Below are 14,685 nucleotides of genomic sequence, written 5' to 3'. Positions count from 1 at the left end.
GTAACGTAACTTACGTTACGTAGTACATACTATATACGTAAGTAATAGTATAGTGTGTGTGTGTGTGTGTGTGTGTGTGTGTGTGTGTGTGTGTGTGTGTGTGTGTGTGTGTGTGTGTGTGTGTGTGTGTGTGTGTGTGTGTGTGTGTGTGTGTGTTCCCAAGTGCATGAATAACTGTACGCGCAAAGTATGTGTTTATTTCATCTACAGTATTTCTGAGGTTTCTGATTTCAGGCTGCAGTAGTAACCTGAGCTGACGTATGCTGAGCTGACGTGCCGCAATAACACAACAAACCCCTTCCCCTCCACCCCCCTCTCTTTTTGTCTCTGTCAGTTTGCTGTATGTGCTTCAGGGAGGTCTGGCCCAGCAGCAGTGGAGAGTCTCTGAACTGCTGCACAGGCTGTTGGCTTACCTGGAGCCCAAACTCACCCAGGTGTATAAGAATGTCAGGGAGCGCATTGGGAGGTACGAACTCACCATGGCGTTATCTCCTCTGTGTTACATAATCATGGTTAAATGGGTTCATCTAATTAGATTGTGCGCAATGTTTCGACTCTTCAGTTCTAAGCCTCTTTATTTGCCTCCCTCTCTGTTTCCCTTTGTAACCTCTCATCCCTTACCCTCTCTCTCCAGTGTGCTGACCTATATCTTCATGATCGACGTGGCCCTGCCCCACACACACATCACCTACTCCCCCCACGTGGCAGAGTTCCTCACTCGGGTCCTAGAGAGGCTCAAGCCCCTCATGTCGGAGCCCGAAATCCACAACCACGTCCTCGAGGAGAACACCCAGGAGACAGACGAGCGCACCCAAGCTGTCAAACTGCTCAAGACGGGTCAGAATGTGGATGCAAGCATGTAAACTGTGTGGTGGCTGGACATGGTGTAGACAGTGATGTATAATATATACAGAAGGACAGCTTGTTATCATGATGAAATAGACAGAAGCTAGATAAAAAAAGCTTTGACCACTAAAGGATTTAAATCCACTTTAAAAGCTAGTGACGTGTAGTTAAAGAGGGTTTCCAGGGTCAGTTCCAGCCTTTCAAAAAGGTTTCCAAATCAATATTTGGGATGGTTTCTCTAAAATATAGAGACTACATAGTTCAGTAATTTGTACTAGATTTTTTTTATGGATTTTGTTTTCCTCTGAGTTACATTCTCGAATAGCAGTTCGATAAATGAAGTCCACTTTTATTTAAAGCAATCTTTATTGCAGTTGTTAGGGAAGAATTTATGTTTTAGTCGTATTTAGGATTTAGACATGGTTTTTATTTGCCTCTGAGATTTCTGCATCTACCCAAATAGTATTGCGGGGTTTCTTTTGTGGCTTACAGCATTGAAATATCATATTTACATAATTCAATAAAAACACATTTTCCCAAAAAGAGGTATCAACCTAAATCTATTTTAAAACACAGGCACATAAAATCAAAATGATCTGCAAAGTAGTATCCCACTAGAGGTACTGTAAGCAAGGCTGCAGATACAATTAAGGGAACCATTTTTGTGATTTAAATTATAAATATTTCCCACCTGATGTTTACTCCTGGCAGTGTTACGAATAAAATAAGTTCGCTGAAAAAGTAAAATATGAAAATGGTGACATAACTATAACATTTTCTAGATGTTATGTAAACTAAAGTTTTCTTTTACTACTTGAGGGCAAGCAGTAAAGGTTTTTCCAAAAATAGCTAAATATTTAAAATGAATAACGTTTTTGAGCAGGTGCTCCTGTTTATCAAAGACTGAATTAAGATCTCATATTGTGTCTCGCATTGCTCTTTCAGTTTCTGTCACTTCCCCAATCTCCATTATACAGATCAATAACGTGTTATGAAATTATCCAAATCATTAGATACTAAATCATGATAGATTGTGTTTTATTACCAGAGCACTGCAGTAAGGTCACAGCGCCAAGTCTGTTGTTTTTAATATTTGGCTCACATCCAACCCCTCCTCTGTGTGTTTGCCATTTGCAGTGCTGAAATGGTTGATGGCAAGCGCAGGGCACACTTTTACCAATCCTGTTCAGCAGCAACTTAAGCTCCTGCCTCTTCTCTTCAAGGTAAGAACACACACACTCACACTCACACTCACACAAGTCCCAGTGCAGGATTATTACCCACTCAATCTTACTTGCCTATTAAACTCAATTTCTCTCTTCATTTACTCAAAATGGTGCGTATACGCTCCGTGTTCTTCCTACCTCTCTCCACCTCTCTCTCTCTGTTCCTCTCTCCCTGCAGATTGCCCCGGTGGAGATTGATGAGAGCTATGATGAGATGAAGCAGGATGCTCGCACGTGTCTCTCTCTCATGTCCCAGGGCCTGCTGTATCCCGAGCACATCCCTCTAGTTCTGGCAGCGCTGGATGAGGTAATATGCACAAACACAGACACTGCCCCACCTGCCTGCTGCCAGTGTTCAGTGCCTAATGCTGACCAAGGTGTTGTTAGACCAAAAACAACCTGTGCTACTTGAATTTGCTGGTCTGCAGTTACAGTATTTGTGCTGTGGGTTTTGTATGTGAGTGGTACCCATGTGGATACATTTGTCAAATGCTGCCAGAATATGTAACCACTTTGTATGCAGTTTAATATTCGATGGTGTTGCACACTATGAGAAACAATTGCAACTTTTTTTGCCTTCACCTCAACAACCAAACCTACATTGTTTATCTGGTGGCAAATTATTTAAAGAAATAGTTGGACATTCTGGGTAATAGGCTTCTCACATTTTCACATCTCAAGTAAGATAAGACAATGTATTCCACTCTCAAATCTGTAGGCTTAATAAAGAGCTAGACGGTAAGCTTAGCTTAGCATAAAGCTGGAAGCAGAGTCAAAAAGCTATCATTGAGGTGGGATTCCACTGTTAAGTGATAATAAGCAAATGTTAGCATGCTAATAACGAACACATACATGGTTAACACAGGGTTAACAATGTCCACATAAGTATGTTAGCCTCCTGACATTAGCATTTAGGGTACCACTTTACAATAAGACTACCCTTATAAAGGGTTTACGAATAGTTTGTAATTCATTTATTAATTAGGTTGTGAACACTTTATAAATAAATAAATAAAGAGATCAGACAGAGTGATATGAGTGATAGTGAAACTTTTTAACTTTCATTTAGCAAAGAATTGCGTGAAACTTAGTCCCCAAAGGCCCAAAAGTGTGCACACAAAACATATGTCCGGCTGCCCGGGCCTAAGGAAGTAGCTCTACTTACAGTATGAAATCTCTGTTAGTTTAAACTCCCACTTCACTACTTTACATTCAAAACAAATAGCTTATAAAATGTGGCACGGCATTATTGATAAAGCTACAGATTATATTAGTCTATAAAATAGTGACATCATACTTATCTTAACCAGCAACACCAATAAAATACAGCTTCACATAAATGCATTGAAAATAGTTTGTAATCAATGCATATTGAGGCAACTGAACCACACAACGACATTTCATCCATGCATTTCTTCACTTGTCAGTTGTTGTTCAAGCTCTCAAACAAACAAGCGGGCAGTACATCACATTGGCTCTTTTTGCTGCTACTTTGACAACATGGTTGCAACCGGTTTTGTTTTCGTGCTGTTGATGCCAATTTTCTTTTTTTTCTATAGTGAGTTGATGATTTCATAAACTTAAGAGTGAGGTACATTATCGCCTCGCAAATGTTCCATCCAAATGAAGCAACATTTCTAAATTATTTTCAGACAAATTTGACTCCAAATGTTCGTGTTGTTAGATCATATTGTCTTATATTTTTGTACAGCACTTTGAATTGCCTTGTGTTGAAAGGTGCTACTGTATATAAATAAACTTGCCTCGCCTTGCCTAGTGATGACTCAAAATCTACTAGGATTAATAAATGTCCAAAGTGTATATTACGTTAATCCGACTTAGAGCAATTGAGCATTGGAATAGAACATGTTGTTTCATAAGGCCCAATGAGAACACACACGAGGCAGAATCTAAACAGGAAAGTGTAAAAACATGTTGAATCATTACACATCTGATAGAACAAGAACAAGACACACCTAGTTTTTGTTTTTCTGAAAACAAAACAATGAGGTAGAGACTGTCATCTTTTTTAAGGAGGGGCAGCTTGGGCGTATTGTTGTTCATAGCCGTGGGAACATGTTTCAAATGCGGGGTGCTGTGGGGATAACACCATGGCCGGTTCTGCCCCATTTGCTGCCCTAGGCAAAATTTCTGCTGGTTCATTTATATTTATATATTTCACCAGTTAACATTTATTTATTCATTCATATTTTTTAATCTCTCCAGTTTTAAAGGATATTGTTGGTTTACTGCCCTAAAAGCTTATTAATGATTTATAAAGTGTTCACAACCTAATTAATAAATTAATTGCAAACTATTCGTAAACCCTTTATAAGGGTAGTCTTATTGTAAAGGGGTACCGCATTTAGCTCAAAGGACCACCGTGCATAAACCTCACAGAGCTGCTAGCATGTTTTATGTGAGGGACTGCGGATGGAAATTAGCTCAAAGCTAAATCTGGCACTGTTACGCTTGACACATTTTAATGTTTTAAGTGTTCATTATTGTGCATTGTCCATGCCAAATAAACGATTAAATTAAAAAATTAAAAAAATGACTGTAGCCTCTTAGTTAACTGTTTCCCTGCTTTAGGCTTTTTCCACTCTTTATGCCAGCATGTTAGCATAATCATTGTTGGCATGTTTCACAATCTGACGTAAGCCTTTATTTCAAAGCACTGCAGATTCTTAGTGCAGGTTCACAGAGTCCCAAGCATGCCTCTAGATTATAAGTGTTGGTATGCCTAAACTAGAACTTAAAGTTTTAGGCTACACAACAAATAAACTTCTCCCTCTTCTCTCTAGATGACAGTCAGCAGATCATGGCATGCACGCTTCTCAGTACTGACCTACCTGCAGATCATGGTTTTCTACAACTTGTTTACCCTGCTCAGTGTGCCTGCTGCGGTGCTCCACATCCGAAAGCTGGTCATGCAGCTGCTACTTGATGAACAGCTTGAGGTAATGTATGTGCAAAAAGGCAGCAAAGTAAGGTTTAGTACAGACATTGCCCCTCTGCAAGGTATAAATGTCAGAGGAAAATAAATGAACACTTATTGTCCCCTAGTTTTTCCTCAGTAAATCTTAATCCATCTTCTCTATTCACTGTTATTGCTTAAAAATAACCCTCTACATCTCTGCTCAGCTCCCTCATTTGTTTTCCTGTGTTGGTGCCTCTCTTTTTGAGTGGTTACAGGGCTGTTGATAAAGCACAATGGCCGTCTTTAAACTCCTTTGTGGCTATAAATAATCCATAAGTAATATGAATCTTATCCCCCAAAATATATATGGAAAAATTCTATTAACTTTGACATTTAATCTCAACAGACTCATGTCTATTTCAAAAATGCAAAAAATCTACTACAGAATATATCTAATGTTATATTGAGAAAAATTATCTTCTGTACAATGTCCAAACTGGACCCTTTTCTATTGATCAGGATGAACAGGTAATACTCAATAAACACTAAGCTTTATCTGGGTCGTCTATTTTTCCAAAAACAGTTCCGTATCTCACAGTATTTTGTAAACTGTGTTAGTGTACAGCTGGTGAATGTTTTGTCTTTGTGTCATTGTCTATTTTAATACAGCAACCGTCACTCATTTGCCTATTCATAATTTATGCAAAGTGATGCATCGATGTTCTGCAAGTGAATTTTACCTCCGCCTCCTCCCTATTCTCCCCCTGCTCTGCTCATCTTTGTCCCGTGTATCTCGCCTTACCCCGATCTCCTTGCACTCGCCTCTTTTAATAAATTGTTTATGCGTCTCTCGCCCTGAAACTGCCTCGTGGATTCCTCCGCTTCCTTTATTTGTCGGTTCTGATCTTCACCGGTCTATTTTTTCTTTCTTCCTCTCTCATTGCTCTCCCTCCCCCTCCTTCTCCCTGTAGGTGAGGGACATGGCAGGCACCACCCTCAGTGGTTTACTGCAGTGCCAGTTCTTCCCCCTGGACTCCAGTCTGCAGACAGAGCTCCAGACGCTGAGTCAGACTCGCCTCCCCAGGGCCAGGGGGGAGCTGGCCTCCACAGGTGTACACACACACACACACACACACACACACACACACACACACACACACACACACACACACACACACACACACACACACATACACACACACACACACATCGCAATCACACAATGAGGCAATCACAGTAATACTTGCACTATTACCCTTTGCTTATCCAAGGGGAATTGTGAACCTTGAAATTGTAAGGTGTTTTTCAACATAGTTGTGTGTGTGTGTGTGTGTGTGTGTGTGTGTGTGTGTGTGTGTGTGTGTGTGTGTGTGTGTGTGTGTGTGTGTGTGTGTGTGTGTGTTTACAGATTTAGTGCGGCGCCATGCTGGAGTGCTTGGCCTCAGTGCTTGCATCCTGTCGAGCCCCTACGACGTCCCAGACTGGATGCCTCAGATACTCATGGATCTGAGCGACCACCTCAACGACCAACAGCCTATAGATGTAAACACACAAACACACACACACACACACACACACACACACACACACACACACACACACACACTCACACTCACATACAAACATCTAGATCAACACAGTGTGAGCTGAAAGAATACAATTTCATTGTCCAATTGAGGAGAAAATTGTGTCTTTGGTCTTACTTCAGGCATGAAGAAGACGTACAATGTAATCTTTAGTGCAGAGTTTGAATAAAACGTTACAGTAGTGGCAAAAGTGAAAGAAATGAGAGAAGAAATAAAATTGAATACAGTTAAAGAATATATTTGCCAGCAGGGGAATTTTTTGCACAACTATTCTTTTCAGAAGCTTTAAAACTTCTGTAATAAAATGGTAGCCGTTGATTTTCCGCTGAATATTAATGATATAATATCTTGGTTTCTTCAGGCAGACACTATTCTCAAAATCTGTTTGAGTTTGTCAGGCCACAGGCACTTCCTTTCTTAAAATCTATTCTAATCATTTTGTTTGAAGGCCATGATGTAAAATAAATGCAGTTGATATTTAAGTCATGAAAATGAGCTTCTCTCTTTTCTGTTCGTGTCCTTGTTGAGCCACCAACTTTTCACTCCAAACTTGTTTTCCCTTTAAATAATTTATTTGCGGTGGATTTTAAATGGATATATGTGGCAATTTAACATCAATAAATTATAACTTTCTCATTAGTTTTTTATCAATGCAAACAAATGCTAGCAACATTGTCAGCTGCTGTTAGCTTCTACACCGCTACATTTCACCCTGTGCCGTTTTTTTACAAGTCTAAACAGGAACTATTTACTTTGCAAGTCATTCTTGTTCTTATGCCTCGTTCTTCTGTTAAACATGAAGGTCGCTCTTGTGTAAACACTGATAGTGGCTTTAAGCTCTTAACTTCTTGGCCTTTGAATAACTAATAAAGCAACAAATAAAGAACTATTACAATCCTCTTTATTGCAGGATTTTAAAGACAATGTAATTATTTCCATTGAAATGTCCTAATTTCGTAACAACCGCTATAAAGCTGCCACTCCAGTGATGGAATATTATAGTTCTCAATGGGATTCCCTACTGAATCTTTGAGGAAGCAGATATGCTGTGAATGTTTAAAAATAATTTGTGTTTTGATGTTAAAATCCTTCATTGTAAGTCTTGGATAGAAATTAATAGAAAATGTATTGTCTAAAATCCTGTTTATATTTGTATTGTATATATTTGTCACTAAACAAAAGTTTGGCTCTAAATGATATGTTACATCTCGCTAATCCAGCTGTCTTTTATTAACAATGTCTTAATCACTCAAAGTGTATGTATGACGTAACATAACATAGACAAACAGATGTTACTTTTAATCAATAGCAATGCAACATAGTTGAAATGAATGTTAAGTGGATCTCAATTACGGTTTTATCTTCAGTTATCGAATAAAGCCAGTAAGTAAAAAGTGCAGTATTTCCCTCTGAAATGTAGCAAGGTATATCGATTTGAGGTGTCTTGTAAGCCTATACAGTGTGTGAGATGGGCAAAGATAGACATGTCATTCATCCACAACAATTGAAGTGTTCCCATGGTGTCAGTATGATGATGGTGTTTGTTGTTCTAAGATGACGGTGAAGAAGACCTTGTCGGAGTTCAGGCGTACTCACCACGATAACTGGCAGGAGCACCGGCAGTGCTTCACTGACGACCAGCTGCTGGTGCTCACAGACCTGCTGGTGTCGCCCTGTTACTACGCCTGACTGCCCCCTCAGATCCTCCACACACTGACCCAGCAGAAGAATAACTACAGCTGATGTAGTGTTGGGTTCCTCTGTGCAGCCTGTTCAAATGACGTCAGATATTGTAGCAGTGGCTGAGGGCCCTGTCTCTGGAATCTCACATGCCAAAGTTGGCATTTAAATCCGTCAGAAAAGCAGCACTGGGCTAAACGGGTTCAAATATTTAACTTACTTGGTGTGTTCATTTCGTCTCGCCAAGCAGCTCAGCAGCCCCAAAGGTGGCAACTTCATTTAAAGATAATCGGCCTTTAGTTGAATTGTTTTAATGCTGTGGAACATTTCACTGCAGTATGTATTGCTCTCTTTCTACCTTTAAGATACATTCAAACAATTGGTAATAAGTAGTAATCATATATGAGCATATAAACAAATGAATATGAAAAATGGTCATTATCATTACCAAATACCTAATGGTAGTTTGACAGTTACAATTTAATAGTTATACAAATGTAATACTTATCATGCAATGTGATAATGTTTATAATAATATTACTTAATATATAAAGCTTAATATAATAATATATGCTACTGTATGATATGATGTATTGATATGCATGTATGCAACACTTATAAGTGTATACATATAATTATGAAATGTAACTAACTATCACATTCCTACATGACCCACTGTGTTGTGTTATACAATAGCTCAACATTGAGAATTTCCTGTTGTTTCCTGTGAATAAAGTCACGGCATCATTTGTAACGAGATGTTTTTATTTTAGAGAAGAAGATTGAGCGTGGAATGCTGTGTTCTCCAGGGTTGATTGATCATTTGAAATACCAGCAGCTTGTCGGTGCACATTGATATGACATTCATGTCCACAGCAGATAGCTCTGTACAGAGACAGAGATCAAACACAGATGAGATGTCTCTCCCTGCACGGATGCTTTTCACTTATGTTGTGCAGATGCTGCTGTGTTAAAGAGAGACATGATCACAGATAGAGCTGTCATCGTTTTTATTCTGCATGTTGACTTTTTCTGATGCAGTACTGTTGACTTTGATATGTTCACTGTGCTGAGACGTGTGCTGGCAGAATGAGAAACACCATGGCTGTTCAGCCCAATCTGGAGGAAACAATGTGTGCTTATGTGGCTGTACACTGTGTGATAGTGTGATTAAAGCAGTATGATCATTCCAACTGCACAAAAACATGGATCTTATATCACCAAGAGTGATCAGGAAAATGTACCATATACAGTATACATAAGCAGCTTAGACAAGATACTCTGGAAAGTTCTCTGGGCATGACTGATACGTTTTCCCAATTCTAATATTGAATATAGTTTTAGTTATCTAAAAAAAAAGATCATAAGTTGTCTGGGAAACCTTTGTTTCTTTACAGTGTAATTTTAATCATCTAAATAGCCCTTTACAATCATAAATCGGCATAATCAAAACATCACTTGTAGATATTTGTTATGAGATTTCTGTCTCTGTTGTTTTTATAAAGTGGCACAACAATCATATACTGAAAAGTCATGCACTGCTTTGGGTTCTTTAATGAATTTACTACTGAAGTTGCGTCCGTTCTATATTTCAAAGAGCAGTTAACGCATAAATCACATTTTTATGTTTTAAAATCAGACAAAATGTGTATGTAAATATATCCCCTTAAATATTTGTCATTTTCATTAACTTCAAAGGATCTCCATAAACATTCAATGGAAGGAGTCATCGTACGTGTAGTCAAGCTTATTCAAAGATGATTTAGTGGCCAGCATATTTCAATACATTTTATTAGCAATGTAAGGTGTTTTTTCTGAATATTTTTGACAGTATTGTGACATTGTAGTGTAACAATAAAAACAGACTTTGCCAACACATTTTCTGTACCCAACAAATATCCTTATCTGTTTTTAAACCCTGAGAGTTTTAAAGATATCATCAAAATTAACCTGTTTGAGTGTGTGAGTGTTTCTGCACACTGTGTAGTCTTTCTCTCACTAAAGTTTCAAGAGAAAACAGGTGTGTGTCTGTGTCCTCTGGAAGGATTGTCCTCATAGCATCAGCTAGTTGAAACAGGTACTCTGTGTTCTTCCCACTTGGACCGGTAGAGCTGACAATCTGATTGGCTATCTCCTCCAGGGGGGCGGGGCCGAGGTAGTCTGGATTGTCCTGAGAGCCGATGTAGAGCAGCGTCTGGCTGGGCGGCGCAGAGAGCGGTGGACGGGGGTGAAAAGTAACAGTGATGACCTGATAACCACCTTTTTCTCGGTAGTCAAGGTAACTCTTCACTTCCTGCTCCCGGCCGGCCGGTAGCTTGTAGGCAACGCCCCAAACACACCCCTGAAGAAGAGTCGAAGAAGAAATATTGATTGGCATATATAGAAAAGAATGAAGTATAGCCACATTTAACAAATTTGATAGTATGACATTTTTTCAAACAAGGTGACCGAATTCACAGGCTCAAGCTTTTAAATGACTTCTATGATAGTAAACTGACCATCTTATAAAGTTGGTCTGAAAAAACAATCAATTTGAAGACAATAAACGTTCACTTTAGGAAACTCTTAAAAGCATGTGTCGCTTTTATCTGACAATTCATAGACCAGGCTGTTAATGAAATATTAATCAAGAAAAAAGACTGCAGAATAGTACAATATAAAGATGAATTGGTTACAACCTTTAGTAAAACAGTTTTTATTGGCTTAATTTTTTTTATCACAACCTGTTTCTTCCATAGAATGATGAATTTGACCTTAAGATAATCATCAGTCTACTCTAAATGGATGTTTTTATAGATGCTTACCATGGTGTTACTACATTACACACTCTGTATCTCTCAATCTCTTTCCCATCAACTGCGAAAAATGATCTCTTGGTCAAGGTCGGAAAATAATACACCGTCCTTTCTTTTGATGAAAAATGCCATCTCCTTTCACTGCCATTCAGCCTGTTCAGCTTTGCAACACATAATGCATGTTTGCAAATAAATAAATATCCATACAACTATGACAGTCCACTGTTTCTTCTATACAGTTTGATAAAAACAGGAGGTAAGTGACTGCAACTTAAAAAAGTGAAACCCCATTTGAAAAAGTTTGCTGTTTTTGAAGATGTACTGCAAGTTTGCTGGCCCACACGTTGCATGTTTTCTTTTAATTATACTTAATAACACCGCAGTAATTACGGTCCTCAGATGGTGATATCTTTTATTACTGTTTAATTAACATGAGATTGTGTTTGCTTTTCCCCTTAACCTGACTAATCTTTTGATGAAAACATCATAATCATATTAACTATGTCAAATGTAATTCATTTAATAAAGATGTATACCTCTTTTAGAATGATTAATACTATTAACATTCGTTTTATTAGTTAGTTGATGCTATAAAAGGGTAAAGAGGTTATGATTGAAAGCTTTAATTGATAGCTGCTGTGAGTGAACATAGGGTAGGGTCACTTTAAACTTCCATAAATTGATCATCTGTTCCAAGTGTACTGTATATCAAGATCTTTATATAGAGATGATATAACTAGTGGTTTCTGTCCAAAACCAATTTTCTTATCAGGCAAAGATGATTGCTAACCGTGTGCCTGTCCAACTCCAATGTGACTACTTTCTGCCATTCTCTGCATTGTGTTATTGCAAACTGACTGATTGCTTTTTGGAGTGTTGCTCTGACATAACAAGTCATCATGAACTCTAAGATAGTAGACATTTTCCTCCATTTTCTAGACAAAACACTTAATCGAGAAAGTAATTGGCAAAGTAATAGACAGTGAAATGAATCATTAGTTGCAACTCTATTACAGAGGAATGTATGGTACCATTACGTTTAGGAATGGTTGCTCTTACCTCAGGATCCTCCACCAGTGTCACCACCCGGCCAGGCTGTAAAGGACACACACAGAGGAGTAAGCACTTTAAAACAGCAGCAAAATCACATGAGCAATCATATGACATAATATACAACTTCACAGACAAAGGTACCTTTATACTTCAGAAGAAATCTCATTTAAAATATTCAAAATATAACAAAGTATAAAGTTAGACCTGAGTAACAACAGCACAATGAGCTGCTGTTTGAGGTCTAACTCATTTTAAAATATGAAAATGTTTTGTGGATCTAACCTTAATGACAATATCCTAAAACGTTCCTTCGGTAACTTAGAATGAGTAGTTAAGGCAATATAACCGGCTAAATGTCCTGTGTTTTTACAGTATGAACAATGTCGACACTGACAAATATGCAGTCATAACTTTGAATATGAATCCATGAGTTACCGGGCGGTAACCAATAACCTTTCTGTAATGTATCCCATTATTAGACATTAAGAGGGTTTCTTTCATTTCTGCTTTGGCTTTTTTGATAACACATCATTGAAGCCGACAGACATGGCAACATTGCGTCAGTTATTTGGACTAGAAAAAGCTTTATATGGTTCCGAAAGACAAAAACGTACACTCACCTTACCCGGTATCCCCCGGTGATCGGTACTTCCCTGCCAAAACCGACGGCTGAAGCCTTTTATGTAACCAATTCTCTTTTCCTCATAAGGGAAATCCACTTTCCATATAAGAGACCCGTACCCAAAAACCCACATAATAAGACCTTAAAATAACAGTCACTGCGAGGACGATATGTACGGCTTAAGCTGAGGCAACTGCCAACACTGCAGTCCGGAGGCTACAACGAAGTCATAAAACTATCATAATAGAAGTGTACGCCCTCAAAGTGTAGTGCTAGCTATTTTAAATTGCTATTAAATGTATAATATGTCATATAAAGTAGTAACGCCCATTCAATAAATGACCCCGGGCTATTTTGTCAAGTCATCTGCGTTACGTAATTCCACATACTTCCGCTGAATAACTTTCAGTATAAAGTGAACATTTCGATCATATTGTTATTTTTTAAAAATTAACTAATTTAAGGGGTGTTCGGCAGCTTACCGCATAGCCAAGATGCCTTTTTTATGGCATTTTGTTTATGCACGCTATTTCGTCTCTTTTTTAGCATGCCTTAAAGAACGTCTTGCTTTTATTTTGAAGGCCAGTCGCCATTCCGGAAGTTTGTACCTATTTCAGTATACAATCTAATTTGGAACAACCTTCTCAAAGCAGTCCATGTGTCAAACCAATAACAACTCAAATACCTTTATCAATCTAATCCACACATGTTTTTGTATGCCTTTTACAAGTAAGCCAAATAACTATACGGTTGCGGTATGCCATCTTCTTTACCAAATAGGGCTGTATAAATATTTGCCTTTTTCAAATGTTGTATTTTACTTTATGTTTGGGACAGTAAAACATGAACTACTTAATTTTTTGTCTCACTTAGAAACCTATTGCCTTTATTTATGTAATTAAAAAGTAATAACACATCAAGAGAAAATGTAGCTGACACTTTATTGAATTGCTGGCTTCTAAATTTCAATAATTTCCAATAAAGTATGAAATATTTTAGCTGAAAAGTCTAAATAATATTTTCATCAAAGTTGGTGATCTATTGATATATTTGGTATGATAAAGAGACTACAGTATAGGATAAGAATACAGACTTTACAACTGCATTGAAAGCAAGGAGGCTTAGCCCAATCTTATTTGAGATGTTACTCTTACTCTAAGACTATTTAGAATGTTACATTACAAAAGGAAAAGCTCCGATATCCTGAACGTTTTGATGTTGAAATGAAATGTCTACATTGAACGAGATTAAATGACCATAATAAAGATTTAGAAGCAGGTGCCATAATTGTCCATTCACACTTAATGACACATTCATAATGAATAAATCAGGTTATATGGGGGGGTGAAAGAGCACCGTAGACAATGGTCATCATTTTTATGAGCTGAATGACCTGTTGATCGATGTTTCGCAAAGTCCTGCATCTTCTTATAGGCTGCCTTTCATATGCACACATGTATGTTCAATTGATGACCACTTGTGCTTTTGCATTGGTAAAAACCTGAACTGGGAAATATAACACAGGAAATATAGCTTTATGTCTGGACACCAGGGGGTGCTGAGTTTCTATTTCCCTCAGTGTTTTATTGTGTGTTCTCCAAAATAACATGCTCCTCATGTAGCCCGTGTGAGCACTGATTCAGAACCAAACAAAGTGGACAGCTACAGCCTGGCCTGTAATGTCAGCTCCATGAACAGCAGCCGTGCTCATTCCTCTGCCTCGGAGAGAAGCTTGTCAGCAAATATTTTATGTAACCTACCAGCCTTGAGTTTAGAGAGGCCGGTTTGTGGTTGAAATCCACAGCTGGACTGAAAAATGCTGCTGTGGAAACATCAGCCATAAAGACACTGTTATTCAAGAAATTAAAACCAAGTCTGGTGCAGTGGAGCTAATCACTAGAGATCACCTCTGAGGTGGGAATATGGGTAAATGTGTGCATGAATAAACATAAAAATA

At 38.2% G+C, this 14,685-nt stretch overlaps 2 protein-coding genes across 2 annotated transcripts in view; one reads left to right on the top strand and one right to left on the bottom strand.

Annotated features, from left to right (window-relative positions):
- The window catches only part of psme4b (proteasome activator subunit 4b), a 51,220-nt gene extending 42,208 nt beyond the window's left edge, over window positions 1-9,012 (top strand). Inside the window, exons 40-47 of the mRNA XM_010777686.1 lie at window positions 335-466; window positions 635-837; window positions 1,984-2,069; window positions 2,251-2,379; window positions 4,877-5,032; window positions 5,964-6,102; window positions 6,401-6,534; window positions 8,133-9,012. Coding sequence (XP_010775988.1) covers window positions 335-466; window positions 635-837; window positions 1,984-2,069; window positions 2,251-2,379; window positions 4,877-5,032; window positions 5,964-6,102; window positions 6,401-6,534; window positions 8,133-8,267 — 1,114 coding nt within the window. The 3' untranslated portion in view covers window positions 8,268-9,012. The remainder of the gene's footprint in view (window positions 1-334; window positions 467-634; window positions 838-1,983; window positions 2,070-2,250; window positions 2,380-4,876; window positions 5,033-5,963; window positions 6,103-6,400; window positions 6,535-8,132) is intronic.
- Window positions 9,013-9,253: 241 nt separating this feature from the next.
- On the bottom strand, window positions 9,254-13,098 carry chac2 (ChaC, cation transport regulator homolog 2 (E. coli)). Its single transcript, XM_010777678.1, has 3 exons — window positions 12,727-13,098; window positions 12,113-12,148; window positions 9,254-10,599 (listed from the first exon to the last, which is right to left on the bottom strand). The coding sequence occupies exons 1-3, from the start codon at window positions 12,859-12,861 to the stop codon at window positions 10,204-10,206; spliced, it is 567 nt and encodes a 188-aa protein (XP_010775980.1). The 5' UTR covers window positions 12,862-13,098; the 3' UTR covers window positions 9,254-10,203.
- Between the last annotated feature and the right edge of the window lie 1,587 nt (window positions 13,099-14,685).

Source organism: Notothenia coriiceps, unplaced genomic scaffold, assembly GCF_000735185.1.
Source record: "Notothenia coriiceps isolate Sejong01 unplaced genomic scaffold, NC01 NC01_scaffold00018425, whole genome shotgun sequence".
Taxonomy (NCBI): domain Eukaryota; kingdom Metazoa; phylum Chordata; class Actinopteri; order Perciformes; family Nototheniidae; genus Notothenia; species Notothenia coriiceps.
This window is presented reverse-complemented; position numbering and strand designations above follow the sequence as displayed.

Coding starts and splice junctions, on each gene's coding strand:
- chac2 (XM_010777678.1), bottom strand. CDS start 12,861: ATGTGGGTTTTTGGGTACGGGTCTCTTATATGGAAAGTGGATTTCCCT. Junction 12,149..12,726: donor ACCGGGGGATACCGGGTAAG/GTGAGTGTACGT, acceptor TGTCCTTTACAG/CCTGGCCGGGTGGTGACACT. Junction 10,600..12,112: donor CACTGGTGGAGGATCCTGAG/GTAAGAGCAACC, acceptor ACTCTTCTTCAG/GGGTGTGTTTGGGGCGTTGC.